This window comes from Rana temporaria, chromosome 2 (assembly GCF_905171775.1).
Source record: "Rana temporaria chromosome 2, aRanTem1.1, whole genome shotgun sequence".
Classification (NCBI taxonomy): Eukaryota; Metazoa; Chordata; class Amphibia; order Anura; family Ranidae; genus Rana; species Rana temporaria.
Genome location: NC_053490.1, coordinates 350,318,685 through 350,339,202, shown reverse-complemented (window position 1 = coordinate 350,339,202; position 20,518 = coordinate 350,318,685). Strand labels below are relative to the sequence as shown.

Sequence of the window (20,518 nt, the reverse complement as noted above, 5' to 3'; positions counted from 1 at the left end):
CACTGACTTCTGGTGACTCTGCAGATCGCACAAAGAATTGGGGACTGACCGGCGTGTGATCTGACGACCCGGTGGCATACCTGAGTCGGAAGCTGTTGCCAAGGGAGGTCAGTTACGCCACCATTGAAAAAAAAAAAAAAAGTGTTTGGCCTTGGTATGGGCACTCAAAAAGCTCACACCTTACCTTTATGGCCGGGCTTTCACTCTCATCTCCGATCACAACCCCTTGGTGTGGCTTAACCAGGTTCCAGGGGACAACGCCCGTTTGCATACGCTGGAGCTTGGCCTTACAGCCCTATGACTTTACGATTCATTATCGCCCAGGCAAGCAAAACAGGAATGCCGATGGATTGTCACGCCAAACGGAGTTAACCTCGGACTAAAAGCTCTGAACCCATCAACCCTACTGGACCAGATAAGGTCCAACCGAGTTGCCGTAGTAGGGAGAAAAAGGGGGGCCATTGTGAAGGACTTGTATGCAATTGCCTATATGCTTCAGTCAAATTCTCTCCCTGCTATTTTAATGCTGTGTGTGTTAGGTGTAAAAGGTGATTTCATGTGTGACTCATTCCTCTGCTTAACAGACTGTTGAAATGTTAATGTACCATCCCCAGCCAGCTCTCTATTCTAAAGGGTAATTGATCTATTGTGTGTGAAGAAGACCTGTGTTTACCCTTAAGAGATGTGTATTGTATCGTCAGGCTAAATGATTAGATAATTGGCTCATGCTTCGTTGTAGTAATTAACTTCACTGATGTCATTATCTAAAGAAATGTGCCTTGTCGGGGTCGGCTCCAAAGTGTCTACCTATAATCTGTATGGGAGCCCAGTGTGTAGAAAGGGGTGGAGATTTCATTGTTCTTTGATTGATGATTAGCTTGTAAACTGTATATAACTAGCAGCATGCTGCCATTAAAGTGTGTCTCTTCCAGCATTAAGCTTTGGCTCATGTGTGGGTTATTCGGCGACCCCAGGAATATTCCTCCTCGTGGAATATTGGGTGATTTTCTTTTATGGGAAGAAGGGAATGCTTGACGGGGATATCTTCTACTACCGTCACACCAGACAAGTAAGGCCCGTAAAAAGGAGATCTTGACACAGCTCAGCTTGGAGGTCAGTGCCGTGGGCAATGCCACCAGGACCACCCAAGACATTCAAAAAAAGATCAATGATCTTAAAAGGAAGGTCCGGGAAAAGCTGGGTGCTATTGCACGTCATGCCAGGGGCACAGGAGGAGGACCACCCTGTACTGTGCGGTTGACCCGGAGGACGAGTTAATCGCACAGTGCCTGCAGCGTGAGCAGGTGGAGGGCATGGAGAGGTACGACTCCGGACACCAGGCCTTGAGGACAGGTAAGTGTGTTTTATCTCCTATACGGTGTGTAGCATGTGAGGGGGTGGAAGGGAACATGTGACAAGTGTGTGGGTCCACCAACATGTGAATGTTTTGTGTCATCCACAGATGTGCAGGAGCGAGCTGGGCTGTCGTCGGCTGAAGGGTGACCCACGCCATCCAGGGTTGAGAGTGCCCATACCTGTCCCCTGGAGGAAAAGAGGAGGAGCACGGGGACCTGGAGGATGCCATTTTTCAGCATCCCTGAACCCTCTCAACCCTCCTCACCCATCATGGGACCCTCTCAACCCTCCTCCCCCATCATGGGACCCTCTCAACCCTCCTCCCCCATCATGGGACCCTCTCAACCCTCCTCCCCAATCAGTGAACCCTCCCAACCCTCCTCCTCCATCAGGGGAAGCTCCTCTAGGGCCTCCCCATTGTTATATCCTCTGTGTTGTGAGGGACACAAGACTCTGGGCTGGAACAATGGATGTTTATTCAGTACAGCCTGTACACTGCAACATGCATCTCAGGACATTACATATCTCTGCTTCTTACATGTGGTCTCTCTAAGATGGCTACTATACCCCTTGACCCTTGTCATCACTGCTGGGTGGAGCCAGCCTTAAAGTGCCAGTACATGTGAAACCCTTCAGGTATAACACCTTCCATCCATCCCTAAAAAAAAAAAAAAAAAAAAAAAAACACAACAAAACAATAACAGGCACAAAACATTAACTGATAACTGTCCAATAACAGTCCTCCAAACACAGAAGAATTACGGGACTTCAAGCTTCCAGGAACAGTTGCTGGGTTAATATGTCATCGGATCACTTGCGTCGGCCCCGTCGAAAGTCTCGTAACCGCTCTTGCAACTGAAACCGGTCAGGAGGGCGACAGTGTCGTTGAGGCCGGGCATCCAGGGATTCGGGACCGGAGGAAACAGGGCTGGCCGGAATGGGTACCGGCGGGGCCAAGAAGGGATCCCCCAGCTCAGAGGGTAAACAGACCTCCGGACCAGAGCTGGAGGGCTCTGTTGGAGCTGAGTTCAAAAGTTCAGAGTCCCCGCAATCATCAGTCTCTGTGCATCCTGATTCGCTGGGAGCAGATCCTTGAGACACTGGTGGTTCAGCCAGCATCAGGGATTCGGGCAGTTGAGAACGAGGACGCAGTTGGTCCGCATGACGTCTGCAAATGGAACCATCTTCCAGGCGTACCTTGTACATCTTGGGTCCCAAGGTCTCTGCAATGACAGCAGGAAGCCAACGGGTGTTGGAAGCCCCATAAGATCGGGCCCATACCTTTTGTTGGGCTGTGAATCGGGGGAGCTCATTGTGTTGGACCATCTGGTCTTGGGACTGTAGTACATGTTCCTGGACTGTTTGAGGGCGGAGCATATCCAAAACAGTCCATGGCTGCCGCCCCAGAAGGAGTTCTGCTGGAGTTTTCCCAGTGGTTGCATGTGGTGTGTTTCTGTAAGCAGAAAGGAAGGAGTCCAGCTGCTGGGGTGACAGGGACTGTTGTTTACTTGCAGCCACTGTAGCTTTGAAATAGCGTTTAAAAGTCTGCACAAACCGCTCTGCTTGACCATTTGTAGCCGGGTGGTAAGGTGCGGTCAACTTGTGCTTGATGTTGTGGGCAGTCAGGAAACGCTGAAACTCCTGACTGGTGAATTGTGCACCGTTGTCTGTGACAATTTCCCTGGGGTATCCAAACGTAGCAGCGAGATGTAACAGTATGGAAACCGTTGCCTTAGTCGTTGGCTGAGTAACAGGAATGACCTCAGGCCACTTTGAATGGGCGTCCACTATGATCAAGAAGGTGTGTCCTCTGATCGGGCCTGCAAAGTCCAAGTGTAGGCGAAACCAAGGAACCGTGGGCCAAGTCCAGGGCTGGACGCACCCTTGAGGAGGGTCTCTTGCCGTTTGTGCACATCCAGCACAAGCATTCACATATGTTGTGATATCTGAGTCTAGGTTTGGCCACCACACATAGCCTCTGGCCTTTTCTTTCATACGTGTGCTCCCGGGATGACCAGTATGTAGCAAGTCCAGAATGTGTCTCCGGAGGGTCTGTGGAATGATCACTCGGTCTCCCCACAAAACACAGTTGCCAGCCACAGTTAATTCCATACGCCTACGGAAATAAGGTTCATACTCCTGTGTGACAGTTGCAGGCCAACCGGAACGTACCCAGGAGAGTATGGTTTTCAAAAAGGTATCCTTGTTTGTATGGGCTGCTATCTCCCCAGAAGACAAGAAGGACAGGCTGGTGTAACGACAACTCTTGACCGGTGGAGAAGAGTCCATGGACCTCCCTGTCAGTCGGGACATAGCGTCCGCATTAGCATTGGCATCATGACCACGATACTGAATTTTGTAGCTGTATGCCCCCAAGAATAGGGCATAGCGTTGGAGGCGGGCCGCAGTAGTCTGGGAGATGCCTTTGTCAGGGCTAAAGATCTGAAGCAGTGGTTTATGGTCCGTCAGTATGGTGAATTCCCTACCATACAGGTAAAGATGAAACTTCTTAATTGCCCATATCAGCGCAAGAGCCTCTTTGTCAATGTGTGAGTAATTGCTTTCTGCTTTTGTCAAAGACCTGGAGGCAAATGCCACTGGTTTTTCTGACCCATCTGATAAGATGTGAGATAGTACCGCCCCCAGACCATAGGGTGAGGCATCACAAGCCAAGGTGAGAGGCTTCTGGAGGTCATAGTGCACGAGCATGCGTGACGCCAACAGCTTCCGCTTAGAAACTTCAAAAGCACGTTGGCATGCAGCCGACCAGTCCCATCTGGAGTGTTTCTCCAAAAGCTTGTTCAACGGAAACAAGGTGTGTGCCAGATCTGGCAGGAATTTGTGGTAATAGTTCAGCAAGCCAAGGTATGATCGCAGCTGCTGGACGTTGGTTGGGGCTGGAGCTTTGACTAAAGCATCAACCTTGGCTTCCGTGGTGTGTATACCTTCTGCATCCACAAGGTGGCCACAAAACTCCAATTTAGGCACCATGAATTGGCATTTTGCTAAGTTCACTTTCAGACCCTGTTCTTGGAGTCTCGCCAACACAAGCTCCACATTCTGCTTGTGTTCCTGGTCGGTCCGTCCTGTAATGAGCATGTCATCTAGCAGGCACTGAGTGAAAGGAATGTCCGCCAAAATCTGCTCGGAGTGCGAAAGGTACTGTCCGAGCTTTGAAGAACTTAGGCTGAGCGTTGGGTTTCAGCTTGAGTCTCACACAGTCATGCTTTATTTTTCCCAACTGGTCATCAAAAATCTTTGGGAACTGCTGCTTCAGGGACACCACCCATCCCTCATTATCTCCTAATGGAATGGTAACGGTGTTACAGGGACTTATGGCGATGTCTGGCATACCAAAGTGAGCAATCCAGTCTCTCCCAAAGAGAGGGGGTCCCCCATTTTCTAGGATATATAATGGCAGTCTCTTTGTCTGACCCTTGTACAAAACCTTTACTTTTGCGTAACCCAGTGGGTGGAGTATCTGCTTTGAGTATGTCTGCAGTTTGATTGGTGTTGGGCAGACAGTTTTTCGGGTCTGAAGTTGTCTCCATTGTTTCTGGGTGATAACTGAAACTGCTGCTCCTGTGTCTACATCCATCCTGAGTTTCTTTCCCTCAACGGTTACATCTACAGTCATTGCGGAGGGTGCTGAATGCATATGATGTATGTCTAATCTGTGGAGCATTTCCTCATCCTCTGACTCAGATGATGATGTATATCTTCCCACCATATATGTCTTAGTCTTGGGGTTCAGAGGTTGTTTATCTCGCACCTTCTTGCTACGGCAAACTCGTTTCAGATGGCCGGTCCTACCGCAATTATGACAGGTCTGATCCTTAAACCGGCAGACTTTGTGGTCATGGTCTGTATTCCCACAATGGTAGCAAGCTGACTCCCGGCTTGGTGGGGGTCTGTATTTCCAGTTTGCGACAGTTGGCTTGACTACTGTTCTGAAAACTTCCTGCTTCACCTCTTCCCTTCTGCTCTGGGGGTTCAATTCCTCTGTATCTTTCACAGCCATTTCCATCACTGAAGCTATCTCAATTGCCTTTGTAAGAGTAAGGTCTTTCTCTGTTAACAGTCTCTTTTGTGTTGACTCACAATTCAGTCCCATAACAAACTTATCTCTCAGTGCAGTAGGTAGGTAGTCCCCAAAAGAACAGGTAGAGGCTAGTCTGCGAAGGGCGAGCACATAAGCTTTAATCTCTTCCCCTGTCTGCTGCTGCCTCTGATAGAAGCGAAATCTTTCTGCAATTTCTAATGGTTTAGGCTGGAAGTGATCCTCTAGCAGTGTCAGCAGCTCTGCCAATGTCTTAGCTGCTGGTTTTACAGGGGAAAGCAGATCCCTCAGAGTGTCATATGTCTTGGCCCCAACCACTGTCAGAAACACTGCTACTTGCCTGTTGTCTGGGATGTCATTTGCACTGAAATACTGTTCCAGTCTCTCAACCCAGGAACTCCAGGATGTCTGTTCTCCATCAAACTCACTTAATGTCCCGATTAATGACATTTTCCTGCTGGGATCTGTGATTGCTTTTATCCAGGTGACAATCCACAATGTCTTTGTCTCTCAGACTGATAGACACTTTGTAGATCCCATCCTCGTCGCCACTGTTATATCCTCTGTGTTGTGAGGGACACAAGACTCTGGGCTGGAACAATGGATGTTTATTCAGTACAGCCTGTACACTGCAACATGCATCTCAGGACATTACATATCTCTGCTTCTTACATGTGGTCTCTCTAAGATGGCTACTATACCCCTTGACCCTTGTCATCACTGCTGGGTGGAGCCAGCCTTAAAGTGCCAGTACATGTGAAACCCTTCAGGTATAACACCCATATGCACAGCCCCAAGCCTCTCCTGCCCCCAGGAAGGCCACTAAAAAAACGCAAGGGGTTCCAGAGGCCATCCAGGAAACCCTTGCGAGGGATCAGGCCCGCCAGACCCAGCATGTGGGGGCTGTTGCACGGGACATTAAGCGGGTCGCAGACAGCCTGGCCTCCTCAACCCCGATCGCTGAGTCTTTGGGGGATATCAGCGCCAATTATGCAGCAGTGGCAACCTGTGTTGGGGATCTGCAGGCGTCGTCCTCCCGCCTGGTGGCTGAGGTCAAGAGCCTCAAAGTGGCTGTTAAGGCCAATACGGCAGAGGTGAGGCACCTGAGGCGACAACAAAACGTCAACAACACCCAGCTGCGGATGCACGCCGAGACCACCGCGGTGCTCACCCGCATAGCGGTGGCGTTGGAGGGCAGGCAGCCAGAACCTGCCAGGAGTGGGAGACGTGAGGAGGAGTCTCCAGATGATGCCCCACCTGAAGTTGCCCCCAGGCAACTGAGGAGGCAAAGACGGGGCACCAGGCAGAGCCCACGACGGGGCAATTGATTATATATATTTTTTTGTTATCTCCGGTGAGGAGTTTTATTTATTTTTTATCTCCGGTGAGGAGTTTCATTTATTTTTTATCTCTGGTGAGTAGTTTATTTATTTTTTTATCTCCGCTGAGGAGCGTTTTGTTTTATTTTAATACTGCACACGGTCAGTAGTGCAGGCTACAGTGTTACTGGTGTGTGAATGTGGGGGGGTGACACTCCTGCCGGCAAAGGGGTGTCACCCTCGGTCGTGTGAATGTGGTATGAATGGTCAGCAACATAATTGGAGCTTTGACGTGACGTTGCTGCTCGCAAGTCCTGCTTGGAGGACTTGGGCTAATCCAATGTGATGTGGATGTGGGGTGTGTGTGCTAGGGACCACAGTGGTGTGCATGCATGCATTCTCCTTGTGCCATGATGAATGTGTGTGTTTAACGTGCAAACATGCCTGCCACGAGGCATCTCCTGACTGCTGTACCCTCAAGAGACGGGGTAGCCTGGGTTAGGGGGGGACTGTGTGGTTCGGGGGTCAGGTCATCACGTAGGTCAATCTCCAGGCCCTTTCTCATGGCGTAGTTGTGCAGAATGCAACATGCACCGATGATCTGGCACACGAAGTTTGGGGAATACAACAGGGTCCCCCCAGACTTTTCCAGGCATCGGAAACGGACTTCAGGAGGCCAAAGGTGCGTTCCACCACTGCACGGGTACGTGTGTGTGCATCATTGTATTTTTGCTCTCCTCTGGTTTCTGGATCCCGGAATGGAGTCATGAGATGGGGCTCAAGTGCATATGCCGCGTCACCTGGAAGGGAAAAGACAGGAGGATGTTAGCCGTGCATGTGCCCCTCGTGATGTCTGCATCATGGGGGCGGACAGTCATGCTTGACACCCATGTCACTCACCAACCAGCCAGCCAGCTGTTCCCATACACGTTCTGTTCAAATTCTGTTGGGATGGTGCTTTGACGGTATATGTAGCTGTCGTGGCTGGACCCTGGGTGTTTGGCGCGGACGTGCCATATGAGGCATTGGGCTTTAGCTATCACCTGTACGTTGATGCTTCCGATTGCGGTATATGTGCTCTGTGTCACTGGGGGGCCGTAGTGCCACATGTGTGCAATCAGTGGCCCCCATCATGCAAGGTTGTGTCTATTTCCTGGATGGCTTCAGGGCTGAATCTGAAGATGCGATACACCTCAGATTCCCCCATGCCAAAGACGTTCATGCGCGTTCGGTATATCCTCTCCCGTGCCCTCCTCCGTGCCCTCCGTGGACCCATTAGTAGTGCTAGGACCATGGCTGCCATGTGTTGTCCTGCAAGTGGGGTTGCTCAGCTCATCCGTAATGGTGCTGCTGAAGCTGCTCTCCAGCTGACTTAAGCAAGTCCGGTGCAAAGTTACCCCTGCTTTATGAGGGGTAACTTTAGGCCAGGCGTACAACTTACGCGCACCGCGTGTAGCCTGCGCCGGTCGCACGTATGTTCGTGAATCGAAGTATCTCCCTAATTTGCATATTTGCATACAAAATCAATGGGTGCGTCAGATACGTTCGGCGTAAATATACGCCCGTGCTCCGCCGGCGGAGAAAGGTTACGTCGGTCGGGAGAAGCCTATTTTCAGGTGTATCTAGTTCTGTGGGCACGGCGCATAGATACGATGGCGCATATTTACACTTACGCGGCGTATCTCGAGATACATCGGCGTAAGTCCTACCTGAATCTACCCCCAAGTATGTTTAGGTGCAAAGTAATGAGTACACTTGCACTATACACCAAATGGGTTTAGGTGCAAAGTAATGAGCACACTTGCAGTATACACCAAGTGGTTTTAGGTGAAAAGTAATGAGCACACTTGCACTATACACCAAGTGGGTTTAGGTGCAAAGTAATGAGCACACTTGCAGTATACACCAAGTGGGTTTAGGTGCAAAGTAATGAGCACACTTGCACTATACACCAAGTGGGTTTAGGTGCAAAGTAATGAGCACACTTTCAGTATACACCAAGTGGGTTTAGGTGCAAAGTAATGAGCACACTTGCACTATACACCAAGTGGGTTTAGGTGCAAAGTAATGAGCACACTTGCAGTATATACCAAGTGGGTTTAGGTGCAAAGTAATGAGCACACTTGCATTATACAGTACACCAAGTATGTTTAGGTGCAAAGTAATGAGCACACAGTATACACCAAGTGGGTTTAGGTGCACTGAGCACACGGTAATACAACACGTGAGTGAGAACACTGCAGCTAGCACAATCAACTGCCTGACAAATTAGGAAGAACTAATCTAACTAAACTATACAGTGTATAAATATATGTACAACACCTGGGATGTATATATATCCTCTACACACTGTAAATTTAACTGACTAGCCTGCCTGCTCTATTTAGCTGGAAAAAAAGACAATCTCTCGCTCTCTCTGTCTGCTCTGGAACAAGCGCCGGTACACACTACACGAGGCCGCCCTGCAGGCGGCCTTTTATAGTGTGGGGCGTGTGCTAAAGCCCTGAGCCATAATTGGCCAATTACGGCTCTCTGTACTGACGGCGCTGTGATTGGACAAGCATGCGGGTCATAGAGCATGCTTGGCCAATCATAAGCAAGCAATGCCGCAATGAATTATGGGCCGTGGCAGGTCACTCAAATTTGGCACGAACGACCCGTTTTGTTCGTATTTCGACGAACGATCGAACATACGATGTTCGAGTCGAACATACGTTCGACTCGAACACGAAGCTCATCCCTACTAGGCACTATATTTAGGAATTTAAAATTTTTATCAGTGCTCATTTACCCTCCTTGTGTCTGCGCTATAGCTATACAAGGTATAGCTATAGTGCCACCTATTTGTGTCCATCAGTGCCACCTTATCAGCGTGCATCAATGCAGGAGAAAAATTACCTGTTTGCAAAATTGTATAACAAAATATAAAACGGGTTTGTTTGTTTGTTTATTTCAAAATTTTTGGTCGTTTGTTTTTTTAACAAAAAATAAAAAAACAGCAGTTAATAAATACCACCAAAAGAAAGCTTATTTGTGGGAAAAAAATATAAAAAAAATAATTTGGGTACAGTGTTGCATGACTGTGCAATTGTCATTCAAAGTGTGACAGCGCTGAAAGCTAAAAATTGGTCTGGGCCGGAAGGGGGTTTAAGTGCTTAGTAAGCAAGTGGTTAAAAATTATATTTTTTACAAACTTTTACAAGCTTGCATATAAGCCTTCAAAATGGGCACTTTTGATTTTTCCAGTTCGAGTCCCAAAGACTTCAATGGGGTTCTTTGTTCGGCTCCAAACTTTTGCGATGATTAAAAGTTCTGGCGTGAACCAAGCCAGGGGGTGTTTGGTCCATCTTTACTGGCTAAGCTGTATTTTTGACTATTTGAGCTTTTGAGGACACCTGCCAATTTTTAAACAATGCATATTTCTCCTTTCTGTTTTATAGATCTGAAATTGTTCCCACAAAAGCTAAGACCAGTCTAAACTTAGTAATATAATATTTTCAGCAGATAATCAGGTATGTGCCACTTATTTGATAGGAAGTTATCTGACCTTGCACATGAGGTTCGGTAGAAATGTATGCAAACATAACCTCCAACACATGTAAGTAAAGCCCTTCATAATTGTTTATAAAATGTTTTTTTTCTCATGTATTTTAATACTAAAGAAATCTAAACACATTTCTCCCACTCCCTATGCATACTTTCCTTGACCATTCAACGTCCATTTATGGGATCATGTTAAAAAGTCAGAGATGCCTAGGATGTCTATGGTGAGCTACCTGCACAGACGTGGTCAGTGCACAGAAGCTTTGTGAGAATGATTTAAACAAGCACTGGAGGCAGCTGGAACGAGGCAAGTTTGGATCTGAAGAGAGTGGGGTGGTTTAGCTTGGAGTGATAAATCTTTATCACTCAAAACATTGGTATTTTTTTGCAATTGTCCTTAAATCTGAATTTCACAAGAAATTGACTGTGAAAATCAACAAAATGCATTTAATTTATGTATATAAATAACATACAAGCATACCTCCCAACTGTCCCTGATTGTGAGGCACTGTCCCTGATTTGGAACAAAGTCCATCTGTCCCTCCTTCCTCCTCACTTGTCCCTCATTTTGGTATGATCTATACATTTGTAAATATAATACACTATTTATCTCTTGAAAAGTGCTTCCCAGCGTTAAACCTTTCATCCAATTTCTAAATTGCTGCATTTGTAAATTCCAAAAGCCAATATAAAGGAATAGCAGTGGTAATAAAAAGCACTTGTGGGTTTAACAAATCATTTTTTTTGTACAATTTTCCTTTAAGGGGGCATGACAGGAGTGGTGTCTTATGCCTACATACTTTCCCTTTTGAGGAGTCCCTCATTCCCATTTTAGAAAGTTGGGAGGTATGTACAAGCAGGGCATCATACTAAGGGAAAAGTTCACTTTTAAACATACATTTGTCTAATTTACATATATATTTAATAAAGTTATTTTTTGTTATTCTCCTTCAAATTATATACTGCTATGACAATTTTTATTCTTTATTTATTTTTTTTATCAAAGGGGAAGCAAAATCTTACACTTTGACTCAGACACACATGATGTTCGTCCCATATTCCCCAGCGCTGTCACTGCTGTTGTTGTCTCCACCTAGAGCTGAGTGTCCAGAAGAGAAGGGGATAATCTGTGGAGCTGGGGAGGTGGGAGACGTAGGGGGACTTGGGGTGGAGCATAGAGCTGGAAACAGAAAATTAAAATTAGATAATGCAGGAATCATGAAAGGTGTTTTTATGCTTATGACAGAAAAATTAAGCAATGGAAATCAGCATCTTACACAATTCAACCACAGAACTCTCCTCCCCCCAGAATAAGATGTCAACATTTCAGAAATGTAAGGCTCTAGTTAAACACATATTGCACTCAGTGTCAAATACCTGGTCTACCTATGCAATTCTGAATGCATAATTGAATGCCATGGTACCTGCTTTTATTACAAAGTTTTAATATTATTAAAGAGTCACTGAAAAATGGAAGGGGCAAAAACCACGTATAAAGCTTGACACCCTTGCAAAACTTAAAGTGGAGGGGTATAGGTCTTCCTGACTTTAAACTATATCACTATGGGACACATTTGGCCAGAATCCTGGATTGGAATTGCCACAAGAAACGGAAGGATTGGGTCAACCTAGAGGAGATTTCCTCCCCACTATATCTGAGATTCCTTCCATGGATTCCTTGGAATAAATTACAACAAAGTTTTTTTAAACTTTCAATTTTTTTTTTTTTACCAGAAAAAAACAAGTTTATTGTGATGCAAAAGAAAACAGCATAAATACATGCATTTCAAAAGTAAAAGAATACATAAAACCATTTGTGGACCAACATCGCCCATACAGTCAACAGTACACATTTGAGCTGAACATAATAGATACCAGCAATCTGTTTCCCACCCACACGTTCACATCCATCTGAACACATCAACCCCTGCATTAAGGCGTTCTGACGCCCTCCCCCCCTCTCCCCTATATCAAAAAACATGTTCAAATGTCAACCTAGACCGTGCATGTCTCGCCGTCCTCCAGCCATCTGTCCCACACACTGGAAAACTTTTGTGGTCGCCCCCTGTGCACATATATCATCTTTCTGTATGGGAGAGTAGCATTCACCTCCCTTTTCCAGTCCCTCAGAGTCGGAGCCCTCGTCTGCATCCAAGCCTTAGCCACCACTTTCCTAGCCATAAATAGCGATTCACAGATAAAAATGGCTTGGTATTTGTCTGTATCTACGTCCGGTAGCAATCCCAATAAACACAATCTAGGGTCCATGCCCACCGGGGAGCCCATATTGTCATGGAGGAATTGCGTTACCTGCAGCCAAAAGGCCTGCATATCTGGGCAATGCTAGATCAAATGATAGAACAATGCCATAACAGAATCGCACATAGGACACATGGGACCTCTTGTGGCTTGGAACTTCGCCAGTCTCATAGGTGTGATGTATGCCTGGTGAATTATGTACAGCTGGGTCAGCCTGTCCGACAGTTTAGGGGAAGCAGTCTTAACCCCCTCCAGAATCTCCCCCCAGTCAGCGTCATCTATAGGGCCCACATCCTGTTCCCACTTCGTCTTAGCTGACTGTGAAACCTTATCAATCCCACGCTGTCGAACAATGCAGTACAGGTTAGACGTGAGTTTTGCTGGGTCCGCTCCAAAGACCACATCCAGCACCGGCGGGGTCCTCAGGTCAACCTCAAAATTCTCCATCTGTGCTCTCAGCGCATGCCTAAGCTGTAGATACCTAAAGAAGAACTGTGGTGGTAAGGAAAATTCTTCTCTGAGAGTCGCAAACGGCTTGGGACCATGCACTCGCACACCATAACGGGGTGTGCGAGTGCATGTGTGTTCGCCCCTGCTTCTTGAGAGCTATATCCCATATTTTTTGGTGATGAGTAAGGATATCAGCACCAAATCTGGATGACCTACTCCCCCCATGACCCCTCCGAAATATTGCCTGTGTGGGGGTATGAAAAGGGCTGTTTGGCCTATTACACACCAACGCCCTATACCTCTGGGATTCAGACGTGTTAAAATAGTACACATGCGACAATTGTGACGCTATATAGTACTTTTGGACATCGGGAAGAGAACATCCACCCTCAGTGGTAGGATTCTTATATGTAAGCCACGCTAGTTTACTCGCACCCCCAGGTATTTAACCTCCGCCAAATTACCACAAAGTTTACAGCAACCCCCACTGGTAGGGGCTACATTAAAAGTGTTTCATGTGATGGTGAGCCACCATAAAGTGTCCTCAACCCCTGGCCCACTTACACCCATCGTAGGCAATCCAGATTTCCTGACCGAGATGGACTTGCACTTATCCTCAGCTAATGACCAAGAGGTGCCCCTTTTAATGACACATTGGGTTTTATTTACTAAAGCTGGGGAGTGCAAAATCAGGCTCACTTCTGTATAGAAGCCAATCAGCTTCCAGGTTTTATTGCCAAAGCTTAATTGAACAAGCTGAGATTAGAAGCTGATTGGCTACCATACACAGCTGCACCAGATTCTGAGTGAACCAGTTTTAGTAAATCTACCCCATTGTGTTGACGCTAGCTCTTTAAAACCCTTTGAGTCTTTGGAACGGGATCTGAGTTCTCAAAGGCATTTCTCATTTTAGACTTACCACCAGCTGCATAATTATATACATACTTCACCAGCTAAAAGTCAGCTACTTAGACTCACCACTCCTTTTGAACAGGTCTGCCTCGCTGGTGCTCCGGTTTCCAAATCTACCTCCCTCATGTACTCCTGGCTTCAAGGAGGCAGAGGTGGGGTTTCTGGAGCACGAGCTCCAGAAGCCTTCCAGCTCACTGGAGTGCTGGGCAGTGGAGGGTGCAGGAGCGGCCAGCTCAGGCTCTTAGCAGTCACAATCTTTCCCAAGCCTGGACCAGCTGCGTGACGTCAGCCAACAGCGTGCTTCAGCCTGATGTCTAATGAAAACTGCTCACAGGAGTGCAGAAAGGACTGCACTCCTGTAATCCACAAGATTTGGCTGTACTTTTCCTTTAATTAAGCACCTCAATACAGGGCACTTTCACCCCCCTGCTGCCCAAGCCATTTTTCAGTTCTGTCACACTTTGAATGACAATTGCGCGGTCATGCAAAACTGTACCCAAATGAAATTCTTTTCCTCCACAAATAGAGCTTTCTTTTAATGGTAATTGATCGCCTCTGCAGTTTTATTTCTTGTGCTATAAACAAAAGAGGAGTGACAAGTTTGAAAAAGGCTGATATGTATTCTTCTACAGATTTTTGGTTTTAAAAAAAAAAAATCGCAATAAGCGTATATTGATTGGTTTGCGCAAAAGTTATAGCGTCTACAAACAGGGGATAGATTTATAGCATTTCTATTATTATTATTTTTTACTAGTAATGGCGGGGATCTGCGATTTTGCAGCGGACATATCAGACACTTTTGACACATTTTTGGGACCATTCACATTTATACAGCGATCCATGCTACAAAAATGCACTGATTACTGTATAAATCTGACTGGCAGGGAAGGGCTTAACACTAGGGGGCGATCAAGGGGTTAAATATGTTACCTAGGGATTGATTCTAACTGTAGGGGGAGGGGACTCACAAGAGGAGGAGACCGATCGGTGTTCCTCTGTACTGGGAACACACCATCGGTCTCCTCTCCTCTGACAGGACGTGGATCTGTTACTGGGCAATCGCGGTCTTTTCTTGTTATACTGGACAAATGTTCTCCTATTCTTTTTCTAAACTCTCTACAAGTTTTTCCATTGTAGACTTTTTGGCAGAAGCATACAATTCTGTGTTCAATCCTGGTGAAAGAACAGTTCAGAAAGGAATTTATCTGATGTGTGCCTACCTTGTGAGTCTTTCCTTTCCACATGCTTGCATATTAGGCACTGCCCACATGCTTTAGAATGGGGCTGTACATATAAGGGACTATATAAGCTCTTTCTGAACTCATCTATGATGGGTGCCGTACGTGCCATCATCCAGGGTCTGTCCCCTATATTTCATACTTTATCTACCTTCTATCTAGCATTAAAATATGCCAATGTGTATTCAGCTATTCAGCACCCAAATACCCAATGTAGAGATGTACTGTATGTGATGATGGACCCATGCCTGACTTCCAATTTAGTGCTATATATATATATATATATATATATATATATATATATATATATATATAGTCGGAACATTTGGGGTTAAAAGAATACACAGAATGACCTATCTCTTCACAAGAAACTGGATGCCTATCTGTGCCATCTCCAAGGTCATATATCTTGGGGGTTTAACACTTAGAAGATAAGAGAATGATGAGGAATTCTGGTTTCATGGGAGATGAAAAGCCTGCACAGCATGACACGAAACTCAGCATTGTCTTTGTACTATGAGACTAAGGGGGCTTATTCACAATCCCAGCGGAATTGTATATCTTAAATAGTATTGTTTCTTTATAATGCCTTAACAATATGTGTGTATTAGTAATTCATATATAAGCCTGTGTAATACATAGACAATACTAGGGTCCCAAAAATACAAGATCCTAAAATAACTGAATAGTATTAGGCTGCTTTGATCACATTCCGGCATCAGTTCAAGGAACTTTCCAAGGCATGTGTGTTGATCATAAAACCTTATCTCAATCATAACTTTAGACGTTGCCAAGATGTCTGACAATTGTTTGACATACAGGACAATTTATGGGGGTTTTTATAGGCCCAAGTTAGAGAGGTCATAAGTCATGATTAACTCTGCTTGACCTCATCATTAGGAATAATTCCATATACGCTACTGCCCCCTACAGGTTAATATCGGCATTGGTTCAATATAGACTTATCAAAACATATTACTATGTGACAGTATGTGATAGTGATGTGACACACCCACTTTTTGGGAGAGATAAAAAGTGATTACACCAGACAGGAGAGGATCTCTGATGGGAAGAGGCTGATGGGAGAGAGATGGCTGATCTCTGGAAGCTGCTCTGATCTCTGAAGGAAACTGGAAGACAGAGATTGACCGCAGACATGTAGCAAAGGTTCAAAGAGAGTCTTTCATTAGGACTCTCCCTTCTCAAGCAGAACTCTTAATTACTGGTAATGTATAATCTTGATTATTTACATTTTTTGGTAATTTGGAGATTTTCACATACACACACGACTAAAACCATGTAAATATACTTGGCAAATATAATTTGGGAGTTGGTTATGTCTACCTGCAGCATGAGATAATTGTATCCCAAATATTAAAGACATACGCATTACGTTCGTCTTTGAAAAGCTAAGTGCCAATGATGGTAAATCGGTTTTAGAGTGAGGGCGTATGTGAAGATATATCCTCACCAAATTTAACAAAAGCTCGTGTACAACATAACATTTGTTATGTACACTGTAATGTTTGGGGGACCAGCTTGATCGCAGGACACAGGCTTCTTAAATCAAACTTGAGGTTTATTAAACTTAAATGGCTTAGCAGCAGCAAAAACAAAAGAAATAACAGTCTCACCGACTTGTACAGCTCAGAACTGCTATCGCAGTTAACAGTCCTTCCAGGTAAGTCCTTCAGTAGCAGGTTTCTAGGCAGGACACTGCCAAGTTCTTTCACAGCTTTTCATAGCTTTTCATAGCTTCCACAGCTTTCCTTGTCCAGCATTCACCATGCATTGGACTCTCCTACACTCCTTCTCTCTCACCTGCACTTCCTGTCTGCTTTAAACTACTTCCTTAGACAGGTGCGTTAACCCTTTCCATTCCCTTAAAGGCACCACAGTCCAAACAGAGGGGAAAAATAACGTCCTTCCAGGACCCAGCCACGGCGTCCTGTACATATCCCCCCCCCCCCTGTGCCCCAACGCCAAGGAGGTGGAGGCAACAGTGGAGCTCAAACAATGGACTCGGGAGAGGGCATCTGCATTTTGATGCAGTCTCCCGGGTCTATGCTCCACTACAAACTTAAACTCTTGGAGCGCCAGGAACCAACGTGTAATCCTGGCATTAGTCCCTTTACCCTGCCTCATCCATGTTAAAGGGGCATGATCAGAAATGAGCCTAAACTTCCTCCCCAAGAGGTAATACCTAAGGGACTCCAGAGCCCACTTAATGGCCAGACACTCTCTTTCAATTATAGCGTAGTTTTTCTCTGCTGGTGTCAACTTTCTACTGAGGAAGACTACTGGGTGTTCCTCACCACGAACAACCTGTGACAATACAGCTCCCAATCCTACATCGGAAGCATCAGTTTGGACAACAAACTCTTCTGAAAAATTGGGCGCTATCAAGACAGGGTGTTGGCACAGTGCTGACTTGAGCTCCAAAAAAGCCTTCTCAGCGTCTGCATTCCACTCCACCATGACCGATTTCTGACCCTTAGTCAGATCGGTCAATGGAGCCGCCAATGTGGCAAAGTTGGGTACGAACCTCCTGTAGTATCCCACCATGCCCAGGAATGCATGTACCTGCTTTTTTGTGAGGGGGCGGGGCCAACTCTTTATAGCCTCTACCTTGCTGACCTGAGGTTTCACCACCCCTCTACCCACGATATAGCCCAGGTATTTCACCTCCTCCATTCCCAAAGCACATTTTTCAGGGTTTATTGTAAACCCCTCCTTCCAGAGAGAGTCCAGTACTGCCTGGACTTTGGGCAAGTGTGACTCCCAGTCTCTGCTAAAAATGACTATGTCGTCCAAGTACACTGAGGCATACTCTAGATGAGGTCGTAAAATCCTATCCATTGCTCGCTGGAACGTGGCTGGAGCAGTTTGCAGTCCAAAAGGCATTCGTTTGTACTGAAAACTCCCCTCTGGGGTAGAAAAAGCAGTTTTCTCCTTAGCAGCTCTAGTTAATGGGATTTGCCAATACCCCTTGGTAAGGTCTAATGTTGTGATATACGTGGCTGGACCTAGTCTCTCAATAAGTTCATCTACCCGGGGCATGGGGTAGGCATCAAACCGTGAAACCTCATTAAGTTTCCGGAAATCATTGCAGAATCGCAGAGTCCCGTTGGGCTTTGGTACCAACACAATCGGGCTCGACCACTCACTCTGCGATTCCTCAATGATCTCTAGGTCTAGCATCTTCTTTACTTCCTCTGAAACAGCCTTCCTTTGAGCCTCTGGGATGCGGTAGGGCCTGACAAAAACTTTGACTCCAGGTTCCGTGATAATATCATGCTCTATGATACTAGTTAGCCCTGGCAAGTCTGAAAACTTCTCTTTATTTCTCTGCAAGAACTCCTTTGCCTGCTGACTTTGGTATTTAGATAGGGTATTTGCTACTTGGACACTCTCCACCCCAACCTGTGGCTCAAGTCTTGCACTAGCCAGGGAGGTCACCGGTTCCCTGTCTGTCCAGGGCTTTAACAAGTTGACATGATATATCTGATACGGTTTCCTCTTGCCTGGCTGGTGAACTCTATAATTGACCTCTCCCACTTTTTCCACAACCTCAAAGGGTCCTTGCCACCTGGCTAAGAACTTACTTTCCACAGTGGGAATTAGCACCGCTACTCGATCCCCCACTTGGAAGTGCCTTATTTTAGCAGCCCTGTTATAGACCCGTCATTGAGCCTCCTGGGCCTTTTGCAAATGCTCTTTGACTAGCGGCATCACGGTTTGGATCTTTTCCTGCATTTGGGAGACATATTCCAGGACACTCTTATGCTGAACAGGTTCACTTTCCCATTCCTCTTTAACCACGTCAAGAAGTCCGCGAGGTCTCCGCCCATATACCAACTCAAAGGGCGAAAACCCCGTGGAGGCCTGGGGCACTTCCCGGATAGCAAACAGGAGAGCTGGTAACAGGCAGTCCCAATCTTTCCCATCCCTTTGTACCACTTTCTTGAGCATAGACTTAAGGGTCTTATTAAAGCGTTCCACCAACCCGTCCGTTTGGGGATGGTAGACCGATGTGCGTAGCTGTTTAATCCGGAACAGCTTGCACACATCGGCCATAACCCTTGACATAAACGGGGTACCCTGGTCTGTGAGTATTTCCTTGGGGAAACCAGTCTGTGTAAACATCTGGAATAATTCCCGGGCAATGGCCTTTGAGGAGGTATTCCGCAGGGGTAGCGCCTCAGGATATTGGGTGGCATAGTCAAGAATCACCAATATGTAGGAGTGACCTCGAGCTGACTTTACCAAGGGACCCACTATATCCATGGCTATCCTCTCGAATGGGACCTCAATTATGGGCAAAAGGAACAAAAGGGCTCCGAAAATGAGTCACCGGAGCGGTCAACTGACAGGTGGGACAAGAGGCACAGTATCTCTTTACCTCTGCTTTCAGACCTGGCCAGTAAAACCGGTCGGTGATCCGTGCCTCCGTTTTTTCAACTCCCAGGTGTCCCCCTAACACATCGTCATGGGCCAGGTCCAGAACCTTTCGTCTATATTGTTGGGGTACCAACAATTGCTCTACCACATTTTCTCTCTCCTTGGTAACCCGATACAGCAATTCATTATATATTGCAAAGTGTGGCCACCTCTCATTCGCACCTGGCTCTTGGGGAACCCCATTTACTACTACAACTTGTTCCCGTGCATGGGCCAAAGTGGGGTCCTGCATCTGAGCAGTCCCAAATGCCCCCTGGGGGAACACCCAAATCTGGCAGCGCAGGGGTAGAGGCCACTTCCTCATCCTCTTCCCCCAGCATTACCTGAAGTGGGAAAGGATCCTCCCCCTTAGTGTTTTGGTAGGTCTGTGGACCACATATCTTGACATCCTCAATAGTATCAACACTACTTTCATCACCATTAACCCAATCATTAGCATTTTCCTCATCTGGGTCCACATTAACGTTTGGCAGTTCAGGGTTATCCCTCTCAGCAGCAGGAACAGGGGGGCTAGTTTCTCCCCAGTCTCTGAATTGTTCTCCTTGTTCCCACAGTTTTGTAAACAATGGACAGTCTCGTCCTATTATAACATCATGCACCAAGTTCTTTACCACCCCCACCTCTTGAGTAACAGTGCCACATGCTGAGGAGATAGACAACGTGATGAGCGGGTACTCTCTAGTGTCCCCGTGAATGCATACCACCCGTAAAGTTTTTCTTACCGGACCGATCTTCCCAATCACTCTAGGATGAACCAGGGTTACCATGCTTCCAGAGTCCAACAAAGCCCGGGCAGGGAGGTGGTTCACTTGGACTTCACACTCAAACTTTTCCTCATCCAGGTCGAAGTGTGTGGTGCACACTTTACGGGCACAAAAGGACCCCCTCCGAAGAACCCCGCATTCCATGGGCTCCTCTTG

General features: G+C 46.4%; 1 protein-coding gene across 1 annotated transcript in view; it reads right to left on the bottom strand.

Annotated features, from left to right (window-relative positions):
* PLEKHA6 (pleckstrin homology domain containing A6) overlaps window positions 1-20,518 on the bottom strand; it is a 1,721,986-nt gene that overhangs the window by 30,519 nt on the left and 1,670,949 nt on the right. Inside the window, exon 23 of the mRNA XM_040339540.1 lies at window positions 11,302-11,458. Coding sequence (XP_040195474.1) covers window positions 11,310-11,458 — 149 coding nt within the window. The 3' untranslated portion in view covers window positions 11,302-11,309. The remainder of the gene's footprint in view (window positions 1-11,301; window positions 11,459-20,518) is intronic.